At 34.7% G+C, this 22,696-nt stretch overlaps 3 protein-coding genes across 5 annotated transcripts; 2 read left to right on the top strand and 1 right to left on the bottom strand.

Moving 5' to 3' along the window:
• Nucleotides 1-3,670: 3,670 nt before the first annotated feature.
• Nucleotides 3,671-9,992, top strand: LOC143465482 (signal transducing adapter molecule 1-like). Of its 2 annotated transcripts, XM_076963806.1 has the most exons (14): nt 3,671-3,894; nt 4,421-4,505; nt 5,289-5,424; nt 5,570-5,688; nt 5,759-5,910; nt 6,041-6,296; nt 6,621-6,831; nt 7,036-7,123; nt 7,357-7,474; nt 7,649-7,769; nt 8,156-8,324; nt 8,531-8,576; nt 9,067-9,124; nt 9,428-9,992. In XM_076963806.1, exons 1-14 carry the CDS (start codon nt 3,852-3,854, stop codon nt 9,500-9,502), a joined length of 1,677 nt encoding a protein of 558 aa, XP_076819921.1. In that variant the 5' UTR covers nt 3,671-3,851; the 3' UTR covers nt 9,503-9,992. The 2 variants fall into 2 exon arrangements, with proteins under 2 accessions (XP_076819921.1, XP_076819922.1); XM_076963807.1 differs by lacking the exon at nt 8,531-8,576.
• A 19-nt stretch (nt 9,993-10,011) lies between these two features.
• On the bottom strand, nt 10,012-11,779 carry LOC143465483 (uncharacterized). Its single transcript, XM_076963808.1, has 6 exons — nt 11,637-11,779; nt 11,333-11,427; nt 10,772-10,912; nt 10,556-10,651; nt 10,350-10,430; nt 10,012-10,243 (listed from the first exon to the last, which is right to left on the bottom strand). The coding sequence occupies exons 1-6, from the start codon at nt 11,749-11,751 to the stop codon at nt 10,124-10,126; spliced, it is 648 nt and encodes a 215-aa protein (XP_076819923.1). The 5' UTR covers nt 11,752-11,779; the 3' UTR covers nt 10,012-10,123.
• A 2,804-nt stretch (nt 11,780-14,583) lies between these two features.
• On the top strand, nt 14,584-22,487 carry LOC143465448 (dolichyl-diphosphooligosaccharide--protein glycosyltransferase subunit STT3B-like). 2 transcript variants are annotated; one of them, XM_076963742.1, is made up of 19 exons: nt 14,584-16,065; nt 16,207-16,315; nt 16,411-16,609; nt 16,803-16,957; nt 17,256-17,355; nt 17,447-17,545; nt 17,673-17,819; nt 17,887-18,090; nt 18,332-18,459; nt 18,615-18,653; nt 18,762-18,867; nt 19,367-19,449; nt 19,584-19,702; nt 19,828-19,999; nt 20,179-20,313; nt 20,789-20,925; nt 21,417-21,557; nt 21,699-21,780; nt 21,853-22,487. In XM_076963742.1, the coding sequence occupies exons 1-19, from the start codon at nt 15,902-15,904 to the stop codon at nt 21,967-21,969; spliced, it is 2,436 nt and encodes an 811-aa protein (XP_076819857.1). In that variant the 5' UTR covers nt 14,584-15,901; the 3' UTR covers nt 21,970-22,487. The 2 variants fall into 2 exon arrangements, with proteins under 2 accessions (XP_076819857.1, XP_076819855.1); XM_076963740.1 differs by having other exon boundaries at nt 14,588-16,065; nt 18,759-18,867.
• Nucleotides 22,488-22,696: the final 209 nt, after the last annotated feature.

Below are 22,696 nucleotides of genomic sequence, written 5' to 3'. Positions count from 1 at the left end.
ATGTATTATGTAGGTTACAATGGTGAAGTTTATCAAATTAGTGAGCTTTATCTGAAAAACGTAATGTTTTATTTTGCTAAACAACACGACTTCGTTAAATACGATGCGTTTTTCTTGGCTAAGGGCCAATGTCATCCACAATCATAAAAACCGTATGAAAGGTTTAAATTGATTGGAACGGATTACCTTACACTCTGATTGGCGGTCAGACGAACATCGTAGGCCACCAGTCCAAACTTAATTTGAAGTGACCAGTATAGGGAGAATCTATGGAGAATCCAATGACATATGCCGTATACCATATAAACAGCGGTGGGATTCAGCCGGTTCGTGCGAACCGGTTCTTGGAATTTTAATGACCTCCACGAACAGGTTGTTAACAAGCGTATTTATAGGCCTATGTGTATATCGGCCCCGGGTCAATATGGCATGCTGCTAGTGAGACAACCGGATGTTAAAATATTTGAATCCCACCACTGCATACATATATGTCATTGGAGAAACTAAACTTACTAAAGATTACTGAGTACTCAACCATGTTTAGAGACACTTTGCGTGTTAAGTTGTGCTGCTCTCTAGCGGCAAAGATAGTGAACGCAAAAAAATCTGGTTGTGCCATTATTTTTTTTCCTCTTTGTTTAACAGTTGTAGTGATCCACCGTAAAATCCTGGTAAAAAAATATTGAAAGAAATCGTTTGCGCTGTGATTGCAACAATTTAGCTAAAATCGTAAAAGCAACTCGCAAGGATTTTTTCCAAAATTTTTATCCTTGCTCCCTGCCTGAACAAAAAAATATTCTTTAAAGCTGATCACAAAATCTGTCATGAGATCTGCAGGGGCTATTCTATTTCTACTACTGAGGCATAGCCTAGGCTAGGTTATCGTATTCTAGTGAGACTACAGTATACTGTGCAGAAGGTTTGGGTATATAGGCTTTCTAGGTTTTATATACTGTATTTATATACTGTATTATCGTCATTCATCCTGACTGCTCTCGAGTACTCGTATTCCAAAAAGTACAATGGTTTCCTTTGTTTATGATAAGTGCCGTTATTTAACTTGGTAATTTCTAGGGATATGCCGTGAGGAAGATTATTCGGGTTCGTGCGAACCCGAATATCATGACGGTCGACACGAACGAATGCCGAATCTATTCGTATTAGAACCAAACAATAAAATTTCCTCCAAAAGTTGTCAAGTCTTGCTTCTAAAATGATGTAATCGATAAACAAATCGCTTTCTTTCGAAAAATAGTGTTTAAAAAACGATCGAAAAAGCAAAATCGTTAGGAAAACGACTTTCATTGTAAGCACTGCTGACTCTAGTTTAGCATTGTCGGGAAACTAGATCATCATTTTTTACGAAAGTCAGTAAATTTACAAGTAATATTGTATTCGGGTTCGCCATTGTTGGTATTCGTGTTCGCCCGAATCTTCCATTAAGGCGATATTTGGCGAATCTATTCGGGTTTGGGTTCGTATCGACCCATCCCTATAGGCTAGTAATTTCATTATTTGTACGTTTGAGTCTAGTATTTAACCGCATAACCACAGGATACCTTTGTATACTAGACCCCAGGTAGCCTACTCAAATTGTGACATCATCTGGTTGTGAACTTGTAGATACTAGACTCGTATGTTTTAATTCGTTTTTTTCACTTAACCGGTATTTAGTATTGTTTTGTTGATGTTTTGGCTAGGCCTAAATGAAATGAGCCTAGGGACAAACTGAAATTTTTTTATGATGTGCTAGATTGTGGCGCATAATTATCGCTTTCAGGTTTTGCTTATAATTCTAGCCTTTATTCATACTATAAATTTTACTTTGGCGTGGCACAAATTTTTCTATTAAACTTTTGGGCCAATTTATCCGGTGCACTGAAAACAAACTTTCCAATAGAGGTCTAGGACTAGGCCCGGCCTATCCTCTGGAGTGAAAAGTATACGGTAGTTTTCTACAAATTATGCAAGCAAAGACAAATTTTGAAGACACTAAAGCCTTAATTCTTTGATTAGTTATTATTTGATTAGTTATTAGGTTATTAAACGTGTAAAAGTTTGCCGTGCAAATTTTTGTAATTTTTTTAATTTAAAAAATTTAGGCATACCCAGTAATACAATATGATTATAATTTTTGTTCACATCGCCCATCTCTTCATAACAAACTTTTTTCATTTAAAGTAGTTATGTTACCATTCACTTTTGCACATCTTGTCTTTATTTATCGGTTTTGACTCAACCTTTAATAAAGTTTACGAAGTGACTATTTCACCATATGTAAGTCATTGTTGTAGGTTAGGACATACATGTCAAACTCCCAGCCCGCAGGCCACATCCTGCCCGTTTACAATAAAACTTGGCCCGCCAAGTTATTTTATACATTGAACTATTTCCAGCCTGCGAAATCATTGTACAGTATAACTTACTTTTTTGAAGCAAGAAACAAGATTATAACAAATCGCACAATACAGCAGCACAGCAGTTGCCCCACCGTACGATAGAATAAAAAGATTTATTCTAACGCATGCAATCTGAGCTGCTTTTTTCTTTATTGTTTGTGGCTGCTTTAATGCTTTTGCAAGGAGATGAATAAAACATAATGACATAAGAGAAGAATAATAAAAAATAGCCCAGTCAAAAATCGTCAAAAACATGAAAAATTTGGTGTTTTTTCGCTGCCTGTTCCAATCAATGTAATCTTGTCACGAAACGTTCAATCAAGTTTTATCCTTTCGGCCCGTGGCGTTAAATAAGTTTTGAGTTTTGGCCCTTCGTGCGATTGAGTTTGACACCAATAGGTGTGCAAAAAGTCTATCTTAAGGTTTTATTTGAGTTAGATTTAGGTTAGGTTTAGGACTTTAAGTTACTATGTTATAACATTTAAGTTAGTGTAAGAAGAAACTGTGAAAACTAGCTTCAAACGCATAATTTTTTCCGGTGTAATAGTGGCAGTCCAAAATTTATGAAGTAATTTTAGAGACTTGTATGGTTTGAAGATGACATTTTTTAAATAGTTAAATGGTATGTCATATTAACAGTTACTTATAAATATAGTGACTATTTGTCTTTATTTTTTCACTGAACTTGAGCAGTCGTATTAAGCAAACTAGTCATATATATATAATTTAATACAAATCGATTTATCCTTGTTGTCCAAGTCAGTTGTGTTTAAAACTAAGGAAACTTAGCTAGAAAACCGGTTGATAAAATTTACAATTTCAACACTACACATAAGCTTTGCAGACTGGGTACTTTCTACTTGCCTAACCCAAATCTATTCCTTATCTGATTCTCTGTAAATACTGTGTATACATACCAGGTATAATTTCAACTACAAAAGATGCGCGATTCTCTATTATTGTGATCTGCCCTGACAAAGCTCACCCACTTGGGTTTGCGAAAAGATGGTTCCTTAAAGAATTCAATCACCAGTTAAGCATCTTTTGTTGTTGATTCTCTGTAAGTTGGTATGGCTCTTTAATGAGTTTGTCTGTCTATTGAATTATCACTGCTGGTACTGATTTTATTGTTTTTATTGATGTTTCAAACCGATTTTGGCATTTTTGTCTTTCTTTGAAATAGGATCTCCTTATTGCAGATGACTTTCAATAGCATATGTATATATATCTTTACAATTATGATTTTTTTGTACTGTATATACATACGAATTGAAATCACACTTGAAATTTCTTTAGAAAGGCTTTAATTATCTTGTGTTTGTGTGTAATTGGTTACCTTGATCAAAAATACACCTGTCAAGAAATACTCTAATATCAGTTTTGAATCAAAGTTTTAAAAGAAATCAACTGCAATAGTTTTTGTTCCCCTGGTGACACACACTACCAAATGAAATGGGGATCTTTAGCACTTCATCACCGTTTGATGACCAATTAGGTAGGTCTGATTAGATTGTATATCGTCTAATATTTAGATTTATAATTTAGATAATTGTCATGCTTTTTCTGTCATACTAGTATAAAGGCACTATAGCTAAGCTTATTTTTTCAATCGTTTATACTGTTTATATATATATATAATACATATTATTACATATTATATATATTACATATATTTATATTGGAAGCTTGTTACTTTAAAGCTGAAAAGACTGATTGAATTATTTTGAGTTCAGCAAAGTTGAGTAAACCAGCTTTTACTGTACTTTATTTTAAATGATCAATTGTTTTTTGTCATGTTTAATATATTGTGTACAGGCTTTGTATTCTTTAGAAGTATTGGCATGTAGAATAACATGCAAACTATATATTAGAAAACGTTAATAAGAAAAGTGCATTTTTATCATAGTTATACATACAATAAATGAATATATAGGTATACAAAGTAGGTCTATTACATTGATTAGTTTTGTAAAGTTTGTTGTAAGTATAACGAGTAAAATGCCAAACTTCATATTGTTTAGATAAAGCAACAAATGAATTAAACACAGAAACTGACTGGGGATTGATTATGTCATTATGCGACAAAATTAAGACAACACCAAAAGGGTAACTAGATTTGATAGTTATGAAAATGTTTACAGATTAGGATATATAATGACTAATTTATGTATTGTTATATATTTTGATCTGATAGTTTCTATATGAATGTATATGTGTATAATTGTATAAATACATATGTATATATCTAACATATATATATCATATAGTATATCAGGGGAATTCTTTAACTTCTTTGCTATCTGCTGGATGCTCCATCTCTTCTGCTGAACACTATTTTGTCCTATTTTTTTGTTTTATTTTCCCCTCTTTTCTTCAAGTTAAGCGGAAATCAGAAGTTGTTAATATTGCCTGTCTGACATCAAGTTTCACCTTTTGTGAAATGCATCTCTTGACTTTGTTGTTAAAAAGGCTTGCTGGTCTATGATGCACATATGTTTTATATATTTACATTTATAGACCCAGCTATCAGTACCTTTGGCTTATTTATGTATATACTACAGTAATACAAACAGTAACACAATTTTGGGATTCAATTGATTTATACCAGTTGGAGCAAACTAGATCTTGAAGTATTATATACAAAAATTGCTATGGTTTTATGGTCATTGTTGCTATTGAAAATACCAGAATATATTTTTGAATATCACCACTACTAATACAACTACACCCTGCGATTAGATAATATACTCGTAATTTAATAAGGAAACTCATTAAACCAACCGTGTTGCTTAATTGCTGCAAGTGTAATCCAATATCACTTTAGTTGTATCCAAATAAAAATTCTAAGATCACTAACAAAACAGTAATTTATTATGGTTTTATTTTCAGACCGGTTGAATTTGCAGATGTAATTATGCCAAAACTTACTCACAAGATACCCCATGTTAGTATGCAGGCAATAACGGTCCTGGATTGTTGTGTGAACAATTGTGGAAAAGATTTCCATAAAGTTGTTTCGTCTCAGGTTAGTGTTTCTGTTGCCATCAACATTACATATTGTGACATACGTGAGCAATTTGTAGTAATTGAAGAACTGCTACTTTGTGAAAGTGTGGGGAGAATTATAGGTTTATTTTAAGGGCTTACGGGTTCTATTGATTTTTGTTCAGGGTTTTATGGATGGACTTCGGGACATTTTATATCATTATAAGAATCCTAAAGTAACACGCAGATTAAGATATTTCATCAAAAAATGGGCGGAAGACTTCAAAGAGGATCCTGAACTCTCGTAAGTTTTTTAAGACAATTATGCAGCCAATTTTTTACCTGATAAATCACTCTTATGATGTTTACTGCAGGCATTTTGTGTCATTTTATTATGATCTCCGTGGTGAAAAAATGGAGTTTCCTGACGCAGAGGACGATGTGCCAGAGTCAAAGAACAAAGCAGTTGTCAGCAAAGATCCCAATGTAGTGTCCAGTCAGCAGGAAGCTGATGATATTGCAAAAGGTGTGATCTTTTTTACCATTATGGCTTTGATTTGTCCATTTTCTATTTTGTGCATGTATATCATAACTGTCTGCTTCGATTGCTTGCTTGTTATTTATGATATTCTATTATTCTTATATCAAACTATTAGCCATCGAAGAATCACTTAAAGAAGAAAAACAGAGAAAAACTGGCACCCAAGCTATTTCTTCTGTCCCAACTTCCAGCTTATACCCATCCGTGTTGGGTGGATCAACAGCGACGTCTGCTTTCTCCTCTGGAGCATCTTACGCTTCTTCAGGACAGAGTGCTAAACGAATTGTGAAGGCGTTGTATGATTTTGAAGCTGCAGAAGATAACGAACTCACATTTAAAGCTGGAGATTTAATTACAATTGTTGATGACAGGTAGATGCTGAATAAAAACTGAAGTGGTATTTAGTTGACAGTTATGAACTCTGTATTATAGTACAACTACGATATGATTATGCTTTATAACATAGATAACAAAAATTTGCATATCCTTGCTGGGAAATAAGTATTTTATATTATATATAATAAATATAAAAATGGTAAAAGATCTCCTAATTAAAGACTTAATACAAAGCCACTATCTTTTTTGTTGATATTGCTTAGCCTGTGGGAAATATTACATTACTAATTTACAGCAACTTTCTGGTCGATTAGCTGTTCCCAATATATATTTTTCATATAATTTGATTTTTATCTCAGTGATGCTAATTGGTGGAAAGGAGAAGGTTCAAATGGTTCCGGTTTGTTTCCTTCAAACTTTGTGACTCCCGACCTGACTACAGAGCCAGAACCGGAGGTTGCCCCGCAAGCCAAAGAGGAGGAAGAAGAACACGAGAGCGTTGTTAAATTCAACGAAACAGTTGAAGTGAAGGAAGTGGACCAAGAAAAACCAGTCCTTGAAATTAATGAAGTGAACAAATGCTCTATATATTTATTATCACATCTGATCAACTTGTAACCAGGAATTGTTAAAATGTTATATAAATTTACATATAAATAATTTTTTTCAAATTCTTGCTCTAATGTTAGAAGCATTTTGACTCTAAATTTGTAATAGAGAGAGCATTTTTTCTCTGTTCTATTTTCAACTTTTTTTATTCCATTTAACTTTTAGGTGATCATAGATGAAACACTGGCTACTCTACAGAGCACTGACCCTGAAACCACAACAACAGACCCACCTAAACTTCTACAAGATGAAGGTTGGATTTATCTCAGATTAAATAAATATCGGCATTGTTATTATATATCTGCATTAATATATGATATCTGCCTGGGATTTATCCCAAAACTTCTAAAGACAAACTTTTGTTAATTCGCAATTACTAAATTTGTGAATGCAGATATGAGCACAGATATGAGCACATATATTGTTTAGCTGGTGATGCAGGTTGCTTCAGTGTCAGTTTGAAGGTTTTATTTTGGAATATCTTAGATACATGCATGCAAATGGGAAAGCTTATTGATGGTAAATTGGAAGAGATTGACCGAAAACATCTCGAGCTTACTTTGTTGAATGAAAAAATCCTTGATTCCTTGAAGATGTACGATGAGTAAGTACAACAGCATTAATACCACGATTTTAGTCTGTCTTCAAATTTTGGTGTGTTTTACGCTTAAAATCAAAGTTTGGCTTTTGTTATGTTTTGCTTTGTTTATTTCTTGTTATGTTAAATAGCAGTAGCATATTTTACTCTGAAAATCCAATTGCTTCTCTTGTGGTCAAGCTTAATGAAGGACATGCCAGTATACATGCCTGCACAGTATGGGTTACCTCAAGGACAAATGCCCCCTAACATGATGGGTGGGTATGGAACTTACCCAGCATCTTCTTTCATGCCACCTACCGTGAGTACTTTGCCCTCTGATGTTTTGTGTTGTTTTTAGTGTATTTAGTCCTGACATCTTTTCTGGTTTGAAGTGCTTTATCATACTTCAAAAATAATGTTTTATTACTATCAAGCAATGCTTGTCATACTTGTTACCTTTGATAATAAAAATTTAAATTGAATTGAAACTTAGTGAATTGTAATGCGTACGTATTACATATAACACTTAACTGCCAAAAACTTCCCAAACTTTTGAAAACGTTCTGGAATTCATCACAATATAATGTATGCCTTTATGCACTGTACAGTCAGAGTGCTTGGACCACTGCCTTTATGTCATGGTGCCGTCGAAATATATATCACATTTTTTGTGAATTGTGTAAAATTGTTTTACAAATAACTTAGGGCGCCCCAGGTCCATCCTCGGGTATTCCCCAGCATATGGCTGCCAGTCAGATGAGTCAGACCCCACAGATGTATAACCCCATGTATCAAGCGCCTGGGTTCGCTTACCCTGCCCCTAACAACGTTACAACAACTGATGGTACAAAGCAACAGCCAGTGATGCCTCAAAGTAAGTCTTTGATTTCTAATATTCAAAGTCAATAAAGCGATCATATTTTAACTTTCCAGTATGCAATCGAAATAATCGGAACTATTGTCTGTATTTTGCAATTTTTTTGTGTTTATTTTTTGTTTGATTTTTATTTTTTCTGATTGAGTTTTGTGCTTAGTGACTAATGCAATGAATCAATTTTTCATCACTATAATTTCATCCAGATACTTATAATGCTTCTGCTCCCCAACCTCAAACTACTGCAATGAGGTAAATGTATATCCTTTAAACATTTCTAGATTATATAATCAAGAAATAAATTCTTTTTTCCCTTCGATTTTCCCAGTTAAGCGCTTATGTCTCAGTTAGTTACATCTAATTTTCATTTACTTCAATTCACTTTGATTTGCTATATCATTGATTTTCTGTATCATCTTTGATTTTCTGTGTGCTTTTAACATTACATGAAATATTACATTGATTTGTTTGATTTAGTAAGGCAGACACGTTTCTATATCAAAAACAGCATACCGGTAATATCTTCACACAAAAAAGTTTATGACCTTAGAAATCATTCCATCAAAACAACAAGTTCATGCATAATTTTCGATGTAAATACCACACATTTTATGCCTTTCATGTAGTGATGGTCTTATTTCAATACTTAAGACTTTGTTTCCGTGATGGGCATATTGCTTTTATAAGATTAGTATTTGTGCCACCTGAAGCACTAAGGAAACAAATGTTTTGAAAATTTTAGCAACATTTACCCCGGACAGCCAAACCCAGGCTTCTCTCCAATGACGACCCAGTATCAGGTAAGACCATTATTTCATCAGTCGTGGTTGTGGAGTATCTTAGAATGGGGTTAAAGTTTTGTAACAATTTGAATATTAGAATAGACGAAATGTAATTTTTCTAACGTTTTTATGCATTATGCCGTTTAATTTACCAACTGACCCCGTTAATAATAATAATAATAATAATAAGTGTAAGCACAGTTGGAAAAAAGGATAAATGTGTTGTCGATTGCCATCATTAAATCACATGAATCTTAGCAGCTGGCGTTTTATATAGCTCTGAGAATATGTTTTTATTTGCTACGCTTATATGTTTTGTAGAACCAACCAGTAATGCCTGGAAATTCGACACCAGCTTTTCAGGCCAATCACGTTGCTTCGCAGCCTCTCATGTGATCCCCTTTTACCCAATTATATTTAAATTGACAACAAATGTATATTTAAATAGCATTGAAGTCGGAGTAATCTCTTAAAATCCTACATTTTACATGAAAGATTTCTTTATGATGAAACACGTATGTGCAATTACTCTGCTGAATGATGCTGATGAACGAAATCTCAAATAATCGATTGAGTTGCGATATCTATGTAACTATATGCTGCATTTTTTCTTACTGCGACAGTCCTTATTTTTTTGCGTATTATTTTCCTTGTATTCTAGTTAATAGTCGCTTTTCCTTAATGCAGCTTATAAGATATTGACCGCATTCATATAAATGAGAACAGTGTGATATAAAAGCAAGATGAGCTAATGCAAAGTTCTTACTAAAAGCAAAGTCGCGTTGTTCGTATGATGCCGATCTCCCTGTTTCGTTCTACCAATCGTCCACCACTTAAGCGCTGGTGTACTTACCGTATGTTTTGAAAATAAAAGAATGGAACCTTATTAATCCGCAGACTAAAAGTTAAGCCCATAACGTTTTATTCAGTGTATTCAAACCGAATTCGGCAAGCAAGCACTGTGCTAGACAAGACATTACAGCTTACACGACCCTGAACAAAGTCAACGGTAGTTTATTAAACGCTTAGTTTTCGCCAGGGCAGGGCGTAGTAGAGAGGGTCCATGCACTCCACGAAGAAAGGCCGCCAAGGTGCGAAGTCGGGAAGATAAATGCGGGCTCGGCATTCGCGGTCAAACTAAATAAAAGACGAACAAGTATTAGCATTCGGGTGTGTTACTTATAGAAAGATTTAATCAGATTCCATCTACGGGTTTGTACTCCGTGAAAGTCGGCGAGCTTACCACTTGATTCCTGGTGCAGTTGCTACACTGAACCTCCTCCCTGGCGTTGAACATGAGATAAAGAAGTTTTCCAGAGATGTGCTAAAAGAAAAATTTTAACGTAGACTTTCGCAATGAATTGCTTTCAGGAAAAAGTTCAAAGCTGTAACTGCAAATCCACATATACATGCCCAGGATGTTAAAAGTTTTTCGATTTATTTTCTCACCTGCTTGCAACCACCCAACAATTCTGTCATTAACAAGGTGGAATTAGAATGAACTGACATGAATTTCGACACGGCCAACAAACCAGCTTGATATGTCTGAAAAGCAATATTGGAAAGACACGTTTTGCAAAAACCGATACAGTGGACCTTTAACTAGTTTTGGTTGCATTCAACGCTAGTACAATATCATATGTAGCACTCTGTATGCAGTTTTACCTCGTTGCTAAGAAGGTCACTAGAATGCAAGGGCAGTCTGTCATTCATCAGCCTTTGCCTTTGATGAAGAGAATTTGAAGGGATTATTTTTTGGCTGGGAAGCAGACATGGTGGATTAAGGAGTGGTACGTCAGAAACACGCTGCAAAAGATAAGTTGCATTTACATGATTATTCTTGTCAAGTTTAAGGCTTACATTTGGATGGGCGAAAGCTGAAGAAACTTGGCCAAAGAGCGTTAATTTAAGACCGTGCTTTTGTTTTGTCGCTGCAAGTTTCCTGCAATCGCGAAAAGTCTGATGAAACTCAGGCTGTGCTCAGCCTCATAAAATTGTCTGTAGATAACAATGATTCATCTCAACAGAAGATACGAGTGCTTTTAAAGGATTATCCTATCCGTGTTGCAGTGTTGCGAATTTGTTTAAAAAGTTTTAAGTTTGTCAAACTCCTCAAGTTGAACTTCTTAACACAGAAAATCATAATAAAGACAGTTTACAAGAACACAAAGTATAAAGTTGACCCCAAAATAACTTGTTGTTTAACTACTAAAAGCAACATCTTACTGTATGATATTCATTATAATCACGATCAATGTATGTGTAATCCACTTCCTCACTGCCGCTGCCTGTTGGAGGCTCTGGTTCGACAAACACTTCGTCTATAATAATTGATAGGTTTGGCAATAACTTTAATTGTCGTAGTGCAAAGTAACAATTGATTTAAATTGAATATGGGCTTATAAGATGTCTTTTTAATAAATTTATAATTAAAATCTGTTTGGCAGGGCAAAACGCCAAGCAATATATTTTGCCTATTTTTTGAGGTACGTTGTAAATGTAATGAACTTTGAAATCATAAGAAACTCACCTTCCTCATCAAAAATGACATCATCTGTTCTATTAGTTAAAAAATCTTCCCCAGATTGCGAAAATACTAATCCGATCCATAAAATATTAATAGCCAAATGCAATAAGTTTGCCATTATTTACCCTTGCCTAAAAATAAAAGTTCTTGTCTACGTTATTGCCAAACAGCAAATCGTCACAATCAAATCCATACGTCACAATTGAAGATTGCGCTTGAACGCATAACTTACGTTTTGTATTAATGCGATCCTGTTTTCTAAACAAACTAATGTAGGCTAGCCTAAAAGTTGATCTCGATTTTATGCAGCATGCCATTTCGGAAAACGACAAAGGTTGACGATGAATTCAGTCGTTCGTATCAAGCAATTTATTTCGTTGTGGCACGTTTGAAGACATCAACAAAATCTAAAGCTGCTGAGGCTGCTAAAATGTTGAGTACATGTAGCCGCAGCAACAAGGAACTAAACTCCTTGGCGGAATCAGTGGATACAATGATGGATACAACGGCGTCTTTGCAAGAGGAGCTGAACAGAATCATATGGCTAGACAATCGAATAGCTGTACTTAATAATAAATCTAAATAACTTTGATCGTTGGTACCACTTGATTACTAGGCCTACCACAAACTTATGTTAGCGCAGTAACATAAAATCAATGATGTGTGGCCTATGATAACGAACAAGTTCGACGCCGATTCTTGTTGCTCTCTATACGCCTGCTTATACTATATCTTCTTATATATATATACAACTTATACCTTCTGCGTTTAAAAATGGAAATTGCGATCGGCAATAACTTGCGCCTTGTGTGTCTGTTGTGTACAATCCCGGTAAGTGCTGACGCCAATAATGAAGTTACTTTTGATAAAGAAACCGATAAGCAATCTGAAGAAAGCATAAGCTAGGACATCCTAATCTACAATACCAAAAGTTAAACGTCAATCAACATAATTATGTTCAAAGCTTTTGTATTATTTTTTTAATATTATTTGTTACGCTGTTATGGCCTTGTGGCGGTCAAGGCCACACAAAGTATAGAAATCCCAAATTTATGAAAAAAGATTGTAGCCTATTCATTTTTTGGAACATTTTACTTTACGTTTTCGTTTATCCTGGCGAATTTGTGAAGTATACACTTTGATTAGCTCGTACTAAAGTGAGGATGTTATTTATATTTATTTTTGTTCGGTTTACAACGCACATTTGAAATAGAAGGTTTTCTGGCGTTCTAATTTTTAATGCTTAATGGGAAGTACAGTCAGCCTTCTGGAGAGTCAGGTGGCAACGTGTATATCGTATATCACAACGTGAGATACGCCACAGTCTTAACGTTCACAGGTTATGAGCTACTATATTTTATTTTCTGCTCGATTAACATAAAGCTAAGAACTTTTTTTCGTGCCCGATTTGCGACTCTGTGCTCTGATTTAGTGAGTTGTCTGTCTACAGTAGTGCCTTGACTCTTTGCAAAAGTGTAACCACTTACATGAATGTCCAAGTTTATGTTTTTCTGTGATAGATAGCTGAATATCAAACAGAAAATTATTACCTCAGATCATAAGATGCGAATTCATTTTCAATTTGAGCCTCAGCCAACTGTATTGATGCATTATCACAGAAAGCGGTAAACAAAATGTTCCTATCGCGGGAATGGTCTTCGTCCGCGAACTGAAAATGAGATGCTTGCATCTGAAATCTTTATTTAGAACTGACTTCTTGTTTTTGGTACCATACACCAATCGTGACACGCTTTGTGCTACAATTTGAAATATATTGGCCTATTGTAGACAGGGCCGTGTAGAGCGCACTGTGGACCCGGGCCAGAAAGTAATTTGGGCCCCTGTAAAAATTAGGTAAGGTCGCAAATCTTACTTGTATATCTTAATCTTACTTACTATAGGCTGCAGATTTTAGTCACAACGCGAATATTCCGGCACAACTTAAAAACAACAAAAATTTGAAAGGTTATAGCCTACCTATTTTCATTGAATATTAAACGTTTTTGATTATAAGCTTATGTTCCATAAATTTCAACTTACTGCATAGTTAATGCATACACATGGAGTAAGCTTATATGTATAGACTATAGACTATGCTTACTGTAAAAGTTTCAAAAAGTTTGTTTTAAGAAGTTTTTATAATATTTAACATTAATAACATGGTGTAAGTAAAAATTCGATTAATTGCAAGTGTTAGTTTTTAGTTTAATTTTTAGCTTATTGACTTCACATAAATGTAAAATTATACACGTCATGAAGCTAAACTTTCCACATTCAAATGTTAAAATTTGTGTTCTTTACATACTGCGATGAGAGTTTGTATGTAGGCTAAACCAGAACACAATTTCAGGAACCCCATCTCAGAACAAACAGATGCTTAGCAATGACGCTGTTGGAATATAATCGATGAAGATACAAAAATTTGCCTTTTTGTCTGACATCCCTCGTTCCCCCGCCTTCTACACTAGCCTGGTTGTAGAAGTGTCAAGTGACCGTGTTATTTGTCAGGTAGAAGTACTATAGTGAATTAAAGAACATTATACTATGCTGCTCCTAATCCACGACTAACGGTGGCTAACTTCGGCAAGTAAACATATGCCGAAAAAGGCAAATGGACGTGATGCCAATAAAGTGCGGAGAATTTGTTACAGGCGGTTTATTGCATTACTTTTAATGCAGCCAGTTTAAAAAATTTGTATAAATAAATAACTATGCATGTTTGTTTAAGAAAAGTTTTTACTCTTATATACATCAGAGAATTAACATAGAGCGATTATATTTTTTAGATATCTGTGTTTGATACACGTTTGTTTTTTGAGAGGTGGAAGGTCGTGGTCGTTCATGCATTTCATTATACCGGCAACTCTATACGTTGACGATGATGTACATTATCAAATTTATCATGCATATGCATGATTTGTAGCTTGTGTAAGTTTCGGGACGGATTTTGAAACGCAGAAATTTATTTTGTAATCATTAATTAATTCTTGCGGTAAAATGTTTGGATGGTCCAACAGATGCGAGACAATTATATTTATAGTTCTTCCTATAGGCTAGCTTGTTTTGAAAATCTGGCAATACAGTCAGACAGTACTAAAGTAGGCTACTTGCGTATGGTAGGCCAAAAAAACAAATAAACAATTTTTGTATATCTAAACTTGCATAACGGCAAGCTCGGTAACCTGAGCTCCAGCGATAAAAAACATCGCTGAGTTGTGCAAAGACGCTTTTATTTAAGCTTCAGTGTTTTTATTGTCCTGCAGGTTGCCAAGTTCTGAAGTTGCACCTGCGGCATGTTTTTAGTATAGCCTAGACTGATTATATATCTGTTTATAAAATAAGTTATATCGTTTATGGAGTGATCACTTTATTGGAAAGTTTATCTCAGTGTCCTAATTAACTACACCATTGTGTAGACTTTTCCTTTTGTGTGGAGCTGCAAACATCTGGATATGGGGATATAGTGGCAGTTGTCTTGTATACAGGATATACTTACTGATGCCTATCAGAAATATTTGTGATGCAATAGGCTGTGAACAAATTGAGTGTGCTAAAAATGTTAACAAGTTAACACTTTTAAATGGAGACATAGTGTATCACTTTTTCACAGTCTTGATAAAGATTTTATAATGATTGGGGGTTTCAATAAAGGTGGTTTTTCTTTTAATTTGATAAACAAGACAGCATAGACATACCAGATTGGAAAATTTGCTAAGTGCGAGGAGTGTGGAAATTATTTGCACGTACAATGGCTATGTTGTAGCATCTAGTTGTGCGGGGGTTTTCTCACCCAAAAACAGTAAACTTTCGAATCTGGTAGACATGTATTGTTATGATTTTAACTTAGTTGAATTAAAAAGACTTACTATTTTCAATAGTATATAAGTCAATTTAAAAAGTGCAGTTTAGTTTTCATGGTGATAAGAGTTCAAGATATTGTAAGAGAGTATTTAGGGTCTTTTACAGTAACCAAGTACTGTACAGATGAAAAATCCTCCCATGGTAAAATATATTAAACTGTCGGGTCTAGTGTAGAAGTGCACAATCACAGGATGCCTTTGTATACTAGACTCTGGCTTCTCAATTTCTGACGTCATCCGGTTGTGCATTTTTGCACTAGACCGAAACTGTCTATAAGTGGCAATTGCAGAATTATCAGGGTTACTTATTCACAATGTTACAATGCATTTCAGTTTACTTGGAATACCATTCTACATATCTGTATTACACATGAAAATTTTCAAATTACACCCATAGCCTAACGTATCATGACAACAGTTGCTCATAAAGGCTTGGGAAGCCTTTCAAGTCCTGGAGCTCAAAAATCACTGATAGCTGTTATCGTATTAACTCTATGTTGTATCATTGCCTTCTCGTCTAGATTGTTCGCTGTTATTCGATTTGAAAGCATTATTCATGAATTTGATCCATGGTATGTTCTGTTTGAAATGATATTTGATATGAATGCTTTATCTTCTAAAATACGTTTAAGTCCGTTAAAAATTAAGTGTTTCTCTGTTCACTGAGGTAAAAACACAACCTTAACCAAGACTAACTAAATTTTTGTGATTAGGTTTAATTATCGTGCAACTCATCGATTGTCTACATATGGATTTTATGACTTCTTAAATTGGTTTGATGAGAGAGCATGGTACCCCTTAGGAAGGATTGTTGGTGGCACAGTGAGTTTGGAATGTCTGATAACTATTAAATTTATCCACTGGTAAGGTAAATCATTAACCGAAGCTGATGTTTGTAAATTTGTTTTGTTTTTCAGATATATCCAGGGCTGATGGTCACTGCTGGCCTATTGCATTGGATTCTCAATTCTTTGCATATCACTGTGCACATTCGTGATGTCTGCGTCTTCCTTGCACCAGTCTTCAGTGGCTTTACTTCCATTGCAACATTTTTTCTAACAAGGGAAATTTGGGATTCTGGTGCCGCTCTTTTTGCAGCATGCTTTATCTCAATCGGTAAATTTTTTCATATGGCCTAACTGTCTATTGGTTTTTATCTTGTGCATTTCTGCTTTACTTTCTTGCTGTATATATGTATTCCGCTTTTTATGGCTTTTTTATGCAAAGATCTTAAGTGTTGTAATAAACCACATGAGAATAACCGAATAATACTGATATAAGATCAATTTGTGAGAACTTATTGTTTCAGTGCCTGGATATATATCTCGTTCTGTTGCTGGAAGTTATGACAATGAAGGTGTTGCAATTTTCGCTCTGCAGCTCACCTACTTTTTTTGGATTCGTGCTCTTAAGAAAGGGTCAATATTTTGGTCTGTTTGCACAGCTCTTTCCTATTTCTACATGGCAAGTTTTGTTTTTAAGACATTGAATGAAAGTTTAGTGGATTAGATAGTTAGATTATTTAGTTATTTTGGTATGAACATGATCATTATTATGTAGTAGGCTAATTACATGAAGTCAAAAAAAATATTACTGTATTTTAAACAGTACTATTAGTATTTTCATTCGTTCACCAATGATGATTTTATGACATTTACTTAACCAGACTGGTATAATATATAAGTTGTATGATCTAATATATTCCTCAATCATAACCATTTAATATTGTTTGTATACAACTAAAACATTTTCTGATCTTTAGGTGTCAGCATGGGGCGGATATGTGTTTATTATCAATCTGATACCATTGCATGTCTTTGTCTTGCTGATAATGCAGCGATATTCAGCCAGGGTTTACGTAGGTAAGATAATAGCCAAAAAAAATTTTAATATTATATTATCCATTTTATGCCGGTTTCTTTGGTCAGTATCTTAATTTTAAAATGTTTTTAGCATATACGACCTTCTTTATTCTTGGTTTGCTGCTTTCAATGCAAATTCCATTTGTTGGATTTCAACCAATCAGAACAAGCGAACACATGGCTTCTGCTGGTAAGACTGTTATATAAGGTTAAATATGTATTCTTATACAGGATTACAGAAGATTATTATATGTTTTGCTTTCAACAGAAATATGATCAAACCAGTATGTAACAATATGATGATATACTGCTTTTAGGTGTGTTTGGTTTGCTCCAAGCTTACTGCTTTCTTGATTACATTCGTTCAAAAACAACTAAGCAACAATTCCGATCTTTGTTTGTTTTCCTTCTATTCCTTGTGTGTTTCATTCTCTTCGTTGGAGTTGTGTTTCTCACCTATGCAGGTAGGTTTTGGCAAAATATAACTTCGTTGACATTTCGTGTCAATTAATTATTGTGTTTACTTTGTAGGCTACATTGCTCCCTGGAGTGGGCGCTTTTATTCTTTATGGGACACTGGCTACGCTAAAATTCACATTCCAATCATCGCATCTGTGTCAGAACATCAACCGACCACCTGGTCTTCGTTCTTCTTCGATCTTCATGTCCTGTCCTGTGCTTTCCCTGCCGGCTTGTGGTTTTGTGTGCAGAAAATTAACGACGAAAGAGTGTTTGGTGTGTTTTAGCTATATATAACAAGAAAAAGAGTTTCCATCTTTATAACGTCTCCGTATTTTGACACATTAATGTGCCATTTTGTTATGATTCGTTCTACTTTTGTTGTACGGTAGATTAATTGTTTTGTTGTCATTACTTTAATACCAAGGAATCATATATAACTTAATACACCTCATTTGAAATGTATCCTAGTTACTATTTTTGAATGTGGTTGTCATGGCAAGAATGTTTTATTTAGTGATTCTCTATGCTGTATTTGCTTCTTATTTTGCGGGGGTCATGGTTCGTTTGATGCTCACGCTGACACCTATCGTCTGTGTTCTTGCTGGTATTGCCTTTTCCAACACACTGAGCAAATTCATTAAGGCAAGATTTCTTTATTAGTACTTGATGTAATGTCAGTTTTGTTGGTTTTTGTCCGTATTAATTTCCTGTTTACCATTATCACAATTCCCGCATCTATGTGAAACAGTCAATGGTCAAACTCTTTTTCTTAAATATGATAAATAATTCATTTTTAGGATGATGCAAATGAAACCATCAAAAAGAAAAAGATCAAGGTTTGTTTATCTATTTACTTTAATTTTGCCTCGATGGATTTGTTATCTAATTGTAGTACTAATAGCCAAACAGAACAGACAGAATAGCATAGAATATTTCTACAGAAGGACTCCAATGAGTATACTGCTCCTGGTGAGACAGACTCGGAGGAGGAGAGCTCACAAGAACCTGGGAAGAGTCTCTACGACAAAGCAGGAAAAAGTCACTCGAAAAGTATACCTATGCCTGTTAATTTTGCCAGTACTTTTTCATTGCAAGAAGGAACGTTTTGAAAAAATACTTTTTCTATTCTTCTATTAATATAAAATGCATTATGTCACAGTAACACTTTAGTGATATTCTTTTTTGTTGTGTGTCTTGAACCAGCGCTTATCAATCGGTGGGCGGCAAAGCCAAACAGTTACAGTACAAAAAGCGATTATTGGGAAGTTGGGTCTTTTAGCTCCTAGAGGCTATTGTAAACACATTTGTTTGAGAAAGATTGTTTTTTTATTTAATTGTTTATATTACGTCACTAAAAGATATTGTCTGTAAAATTTAGTGATCTAAATTAGTGCACTTCGAAACAAAAATGCCAGTAAAAGCGGGCCACAAGTTGAAAAATGTTGAGAAGCACTGTCCTAATTTATCCATAATGCCACAAGACCAACAATATGCAAATTTGTCCTGCAAGTTAATTATGTGACCATAATTAACAAAATCTTTAATTTAGGAAAAAGTTTCCAATCTGGAACACCAGGTTCCTCCTACAAGAAGAACAAACAAGACGTGGGTCCATTAGGTGCAAACGTGAAGGTAAGTATGAAGCGATACCATTAAGTTGTACATTGTATCGTAATAAATTTAAAAAATGCATGTTTATAAGATGTCAACCTCGTGCAATTGATCATTTTCCTCGTCCTTGCTATTTTTGTTTTATGTTATTGCAGGGTTTTGTATTAATGGCGTTTCTACTTATGCTATTGCTCTTTGTTGTCCATTGCACCTGGGTGACCAGTAATGCATACTCGAGCCCCAGTGTGGTCCTTGCGTCTTACAACAATGATGGGTTTGTATGATAACTAAAAATATGTCCCACGATTAGTAACTTTAAAACATTTCTGCTGTATGTTAAGCCTAAGTTACATTTAAGTGAATTTTTTTCTTATCTTCATTTATTTACAATAATAACAGCTCACGCGTGATTTTGGATGACTTTCGCGAGGCATACCATTGGCTCCGACAGAACACTCATGATCGAGCTAGGGTGATGTCGTGGTGGGACTATGGGTACCAGATTGCGGGGATGGCAAATCGAACTACTCTTGTGGATAACAACACTTGGAACAACAGCCATATTGCTCTGGTAAGTAATACTTTGTTTAAGGGATCAACAATTGTTGGAAAGGGTCAATGAATACAAAATACTCTACTTCTCCATTTTAAGTACATACTGTAACATAGTTGGTTTCCTTTGTTTAAATATGTTACTTTTTAATTCGATTAAATTTTTGTTTCATTTATTTTTTCAATTCTTCTGCTCAGGTTGGCAAAGCGATGGCATCAACTGAAGAGAAGTCCATAGAAATCATGAGGATGCTCGATGTTGATTACGTGCTTATTATATTTGGGGGGATGATCGGGTATTCAGGGGATGATATCAACAAATTTTTATGGATGGTAAATACTCAATGTAAAATATGTAACACTTCTTGTTTTTGTATGTCATTGTCATGTGATAAGGAGGTGTCAGTTTGTAACACAAACAAATGTTTTTTCTGACGTAACTCGTGATTGAGGTTGTTGGTACTTACATAGTATAAATCGTACAGCTAAGCCGCCAAGAAATGAAAAGTTTTTTTTGGTCATTTCTTGGTTAATTACATCAATCCAGATCTGGTTATATAATGGCTTTGGATATTACAATTAAAATGTTTCAGTCCTTAGTTGGTGGTGTTAAGCGGCTTCCTATATATTTGATATTCTCTGGTAATAATATTGTTATTTGTCTTTAACCATTAAACAATGGTATTTACCTTGGAAGTTCTTAAAACGTCGTTTTTGCACTTTCGGATACTTTGCCAATGTATTTTTTGTTTGTATGTTATTTCCATAATAAGAACTCAATTTTCATTATTGTTCTCTTCTTTATCAGGTTCGAATAGCAGAAGGTGAACATCCTCAAGATATAAAAGAAAGCAAATACTTTACTCCGAACGGTGAATTTCGTGTGGATAAGGATGGCTCCCCAACATTGCTGAACTGTCTCATGTACAAGATGAGCTACTATAGGTAAGAATTTAATAAATAGGTTGTTTTTAGTCAGTCTCATTCTTCCTATTGACATAGTTTTAGCCAAGATATATGATCGCTCAGTGTGGATTCTTTTAACCAGATATCTTGACGACACAGGTTCCTTCCACTTTGTAGTTCCTGTTATCAAAACTTCATCTGTTTTTAGGAAATAAACATTTTTTGTTTCAAAATGCAATGTTTGCCACCAGACATAGTTATAACAATAAAGATGTTTTTTTTTCAAGTCAAACGAAATATTTATTTTGCCTACTTTGCTTCAACCCATTGTAGGAAAGCTTCATCAGGTTGCTGCTAAGATACTTACTTATTGTTGTGATGAAACTAACCCTCACTGGTTGATGAAACCTTGGTGAAACAAATATTTTATCACCGGAATGGCAATTTTATTACCACTTTTGTAGTTGAAGAGTTACAAGAATTCTGGAAATTGCCTTATTTTGTTTTAGAACTGATTTTTTTTTGTGTAGATTTGGCGAATTGCAAATGGACTTCCGAAGCCCACCAGGCTTTGACCGTACAAGAAATGTGGAAATCGGGAACAAGAATATAAAATTTGAACACTTGGAAGAAGCTTTCACTTCTGAGCACTGGCTCGTCCGCATTTACAAGTGAGTGCTGTTATTAAATGAATGAAGCTCAACGTTTTTTCGGACGTTAAACACCATTTATTTGGATTATAAAGCAGTTTGAAGTAAAGGCATAACATATGAGCACGATAAGATTTGTTTGTTACTATTTTATCCTTTAAGGGTTTTGAAACCAGCAAATCGCCAGCCATTAGGTCACGCTTTGGCATCCAAACGTTACAAGGCAAAGCACATTTCTCGAAAGGTAATGTTTTTGGTAATTCAGACAAATGAAAATTAGTGTGGCTCCGGTTATAACTTCGCTGTTCTGTTGTAGACCAATAAGAGGAAGAAGGGTTTCGTAAAAAACAAACTTGATGTCAAGAAAGGTCGTCGTACCCGTCCTGCTTCCAATATGTCCACCAAGAAATCTCGAAGCAAGAAAATTAAATAGGATCATGGGGTTGTTTGAAGCGGGAGATTTTCAAACCCTTTATGGTCAATCAAAGAGTCCTAAAAGTTTATCCAAATTATTGCAATATATTTCGTGATGTGCAAGTTCCTTCGCTTGGATCCATGAAAATGCTGCTTTGTATGTGTGTATTTGTCTTGAATGCTTTTTTATGGGCAGGCTGTTTACTTAGCCGCTGACATCCACAAAAATATCTGCCCATGTTTTATGAAAATGTATAAGTGAGAGAGAGATAGAAATTACTGTAGTTAAATTATTACTACTCAGTGCAAAATTGTTGTTTGTGATGTGAAATTTTGAACCAGATTGAAATAAATCCCTGTTAATTTAACGCTGATTGGTGCGTTGTTCGCACAAGAATTTTGGCGTTAAATCTAGCAAATTGTTATTTTATCCACACAGTCATATGCCCCTATGTAGCTACTTTAAATGCCTTAATATGGGTTGTAGTTTTGTTCCGCTGCAGCGAGTCCAACTTAAAAAATGATTTACGTGATGTGGTTTGAATGTGCTATACAAGTTGTTGCTTTTGAACCGACGAGGGTCGCAGTCGGATGAAGTAACTCATTGAAGAATGGCATTATGATCATGTGATGCAGTTTGTTAGCTTCCAAACGGGGATTGGGTTATTTCGATCACAATAACCGTAACGTAAATATCATTTACTGCATAGTCGGAAGTTCTACGATATAAAAGCCTACACATAAGA

The sequence above is a fragment of the Clavelina lepadiformis genome, chromosome 7 (assembly GCF_947623445.1).
Source record: "Clavelina lepadiformis chromosome 7, kaClaLepa1.1, whole genome shotgun sequence".
Classification (NCBI taxonomy): Eukaryota; Metazoa; Chordata; class Ascidiacea; order Aplousobranchia; family Clavelinidae; genus Clavelina; species Clavelina lepadiformis.
This window is presented reverse-complemented; position numbering and strand designations above follow the sequence as displayed.

Excerpts from the sequence above, each read along its gene's own strand:
- LOC143465483 (XM_076963808.1), bottom strand. The coding sequence starts at position 11,751 with ATGGCAAACTTATTGCATTTGGCTATTAATATTTTATGGATCGGATTA. Across the intron at positions 10,652-10,771 it reads GTGACCTTCTTAGCAACGAG|ACATATCAAGCTGGTTTGTT; the intron begins GTAAAACTGCAT and ends ATTGCTTTTCAG. Across the intron at positions 10,431-10,555 it reads TGTTGGGTGGTTGCAAGCAG|CACATCTCTGGAAAACTTCT; the intron begins GTGAGAAAATAA and ends TTTTTCTTTTAG.
- LOC143465448 (XM_076963740.1), top strand. The coding sequence starts at position 15,902 with ATGACAACAGTTGCTCATAAAGGCTTGGGAAGCCTTTCAAGTCCTGGA. Across the intron at positions 16,610-16,802 it reads AGCATGCTTTATCTCAATCG|TGCCTGGATATATATCTCGT; the intron begins GTAAATTTTTTC and ends TTATTGTTTCAG. Across the intron at positions 18,091-18,331 it reads TAACGACGAAAGAGTGTTTG|TGATTCTCTATGCTGTATTT; the intron begins GTGTGTTTTAGC and ends TGTTTTATTTAG.
- LOC143465482 (XM_076963806.1), top strand. The coding sequence starts at position 3,852 with ATGGGGATCTTTAGCACTTCATCACCGTTTGATGACCAATTAG. Across the intron at positions 5,425-5,569 it reads ATAAAGTTGTTTCGTCTCAG|GGTTTTATGGATGGACTTCG; the intron begins GTTAGTGTTTCT and ends ATTTTTGTTCAG. Across the intron at positions 6,297-6,620 it reads ATTACAATTGTTGATGACAG|TGATGCTAATTGGTGGAAAG; the intron begins GTAGATGCTGAA and ends TTTTTATCTCAG.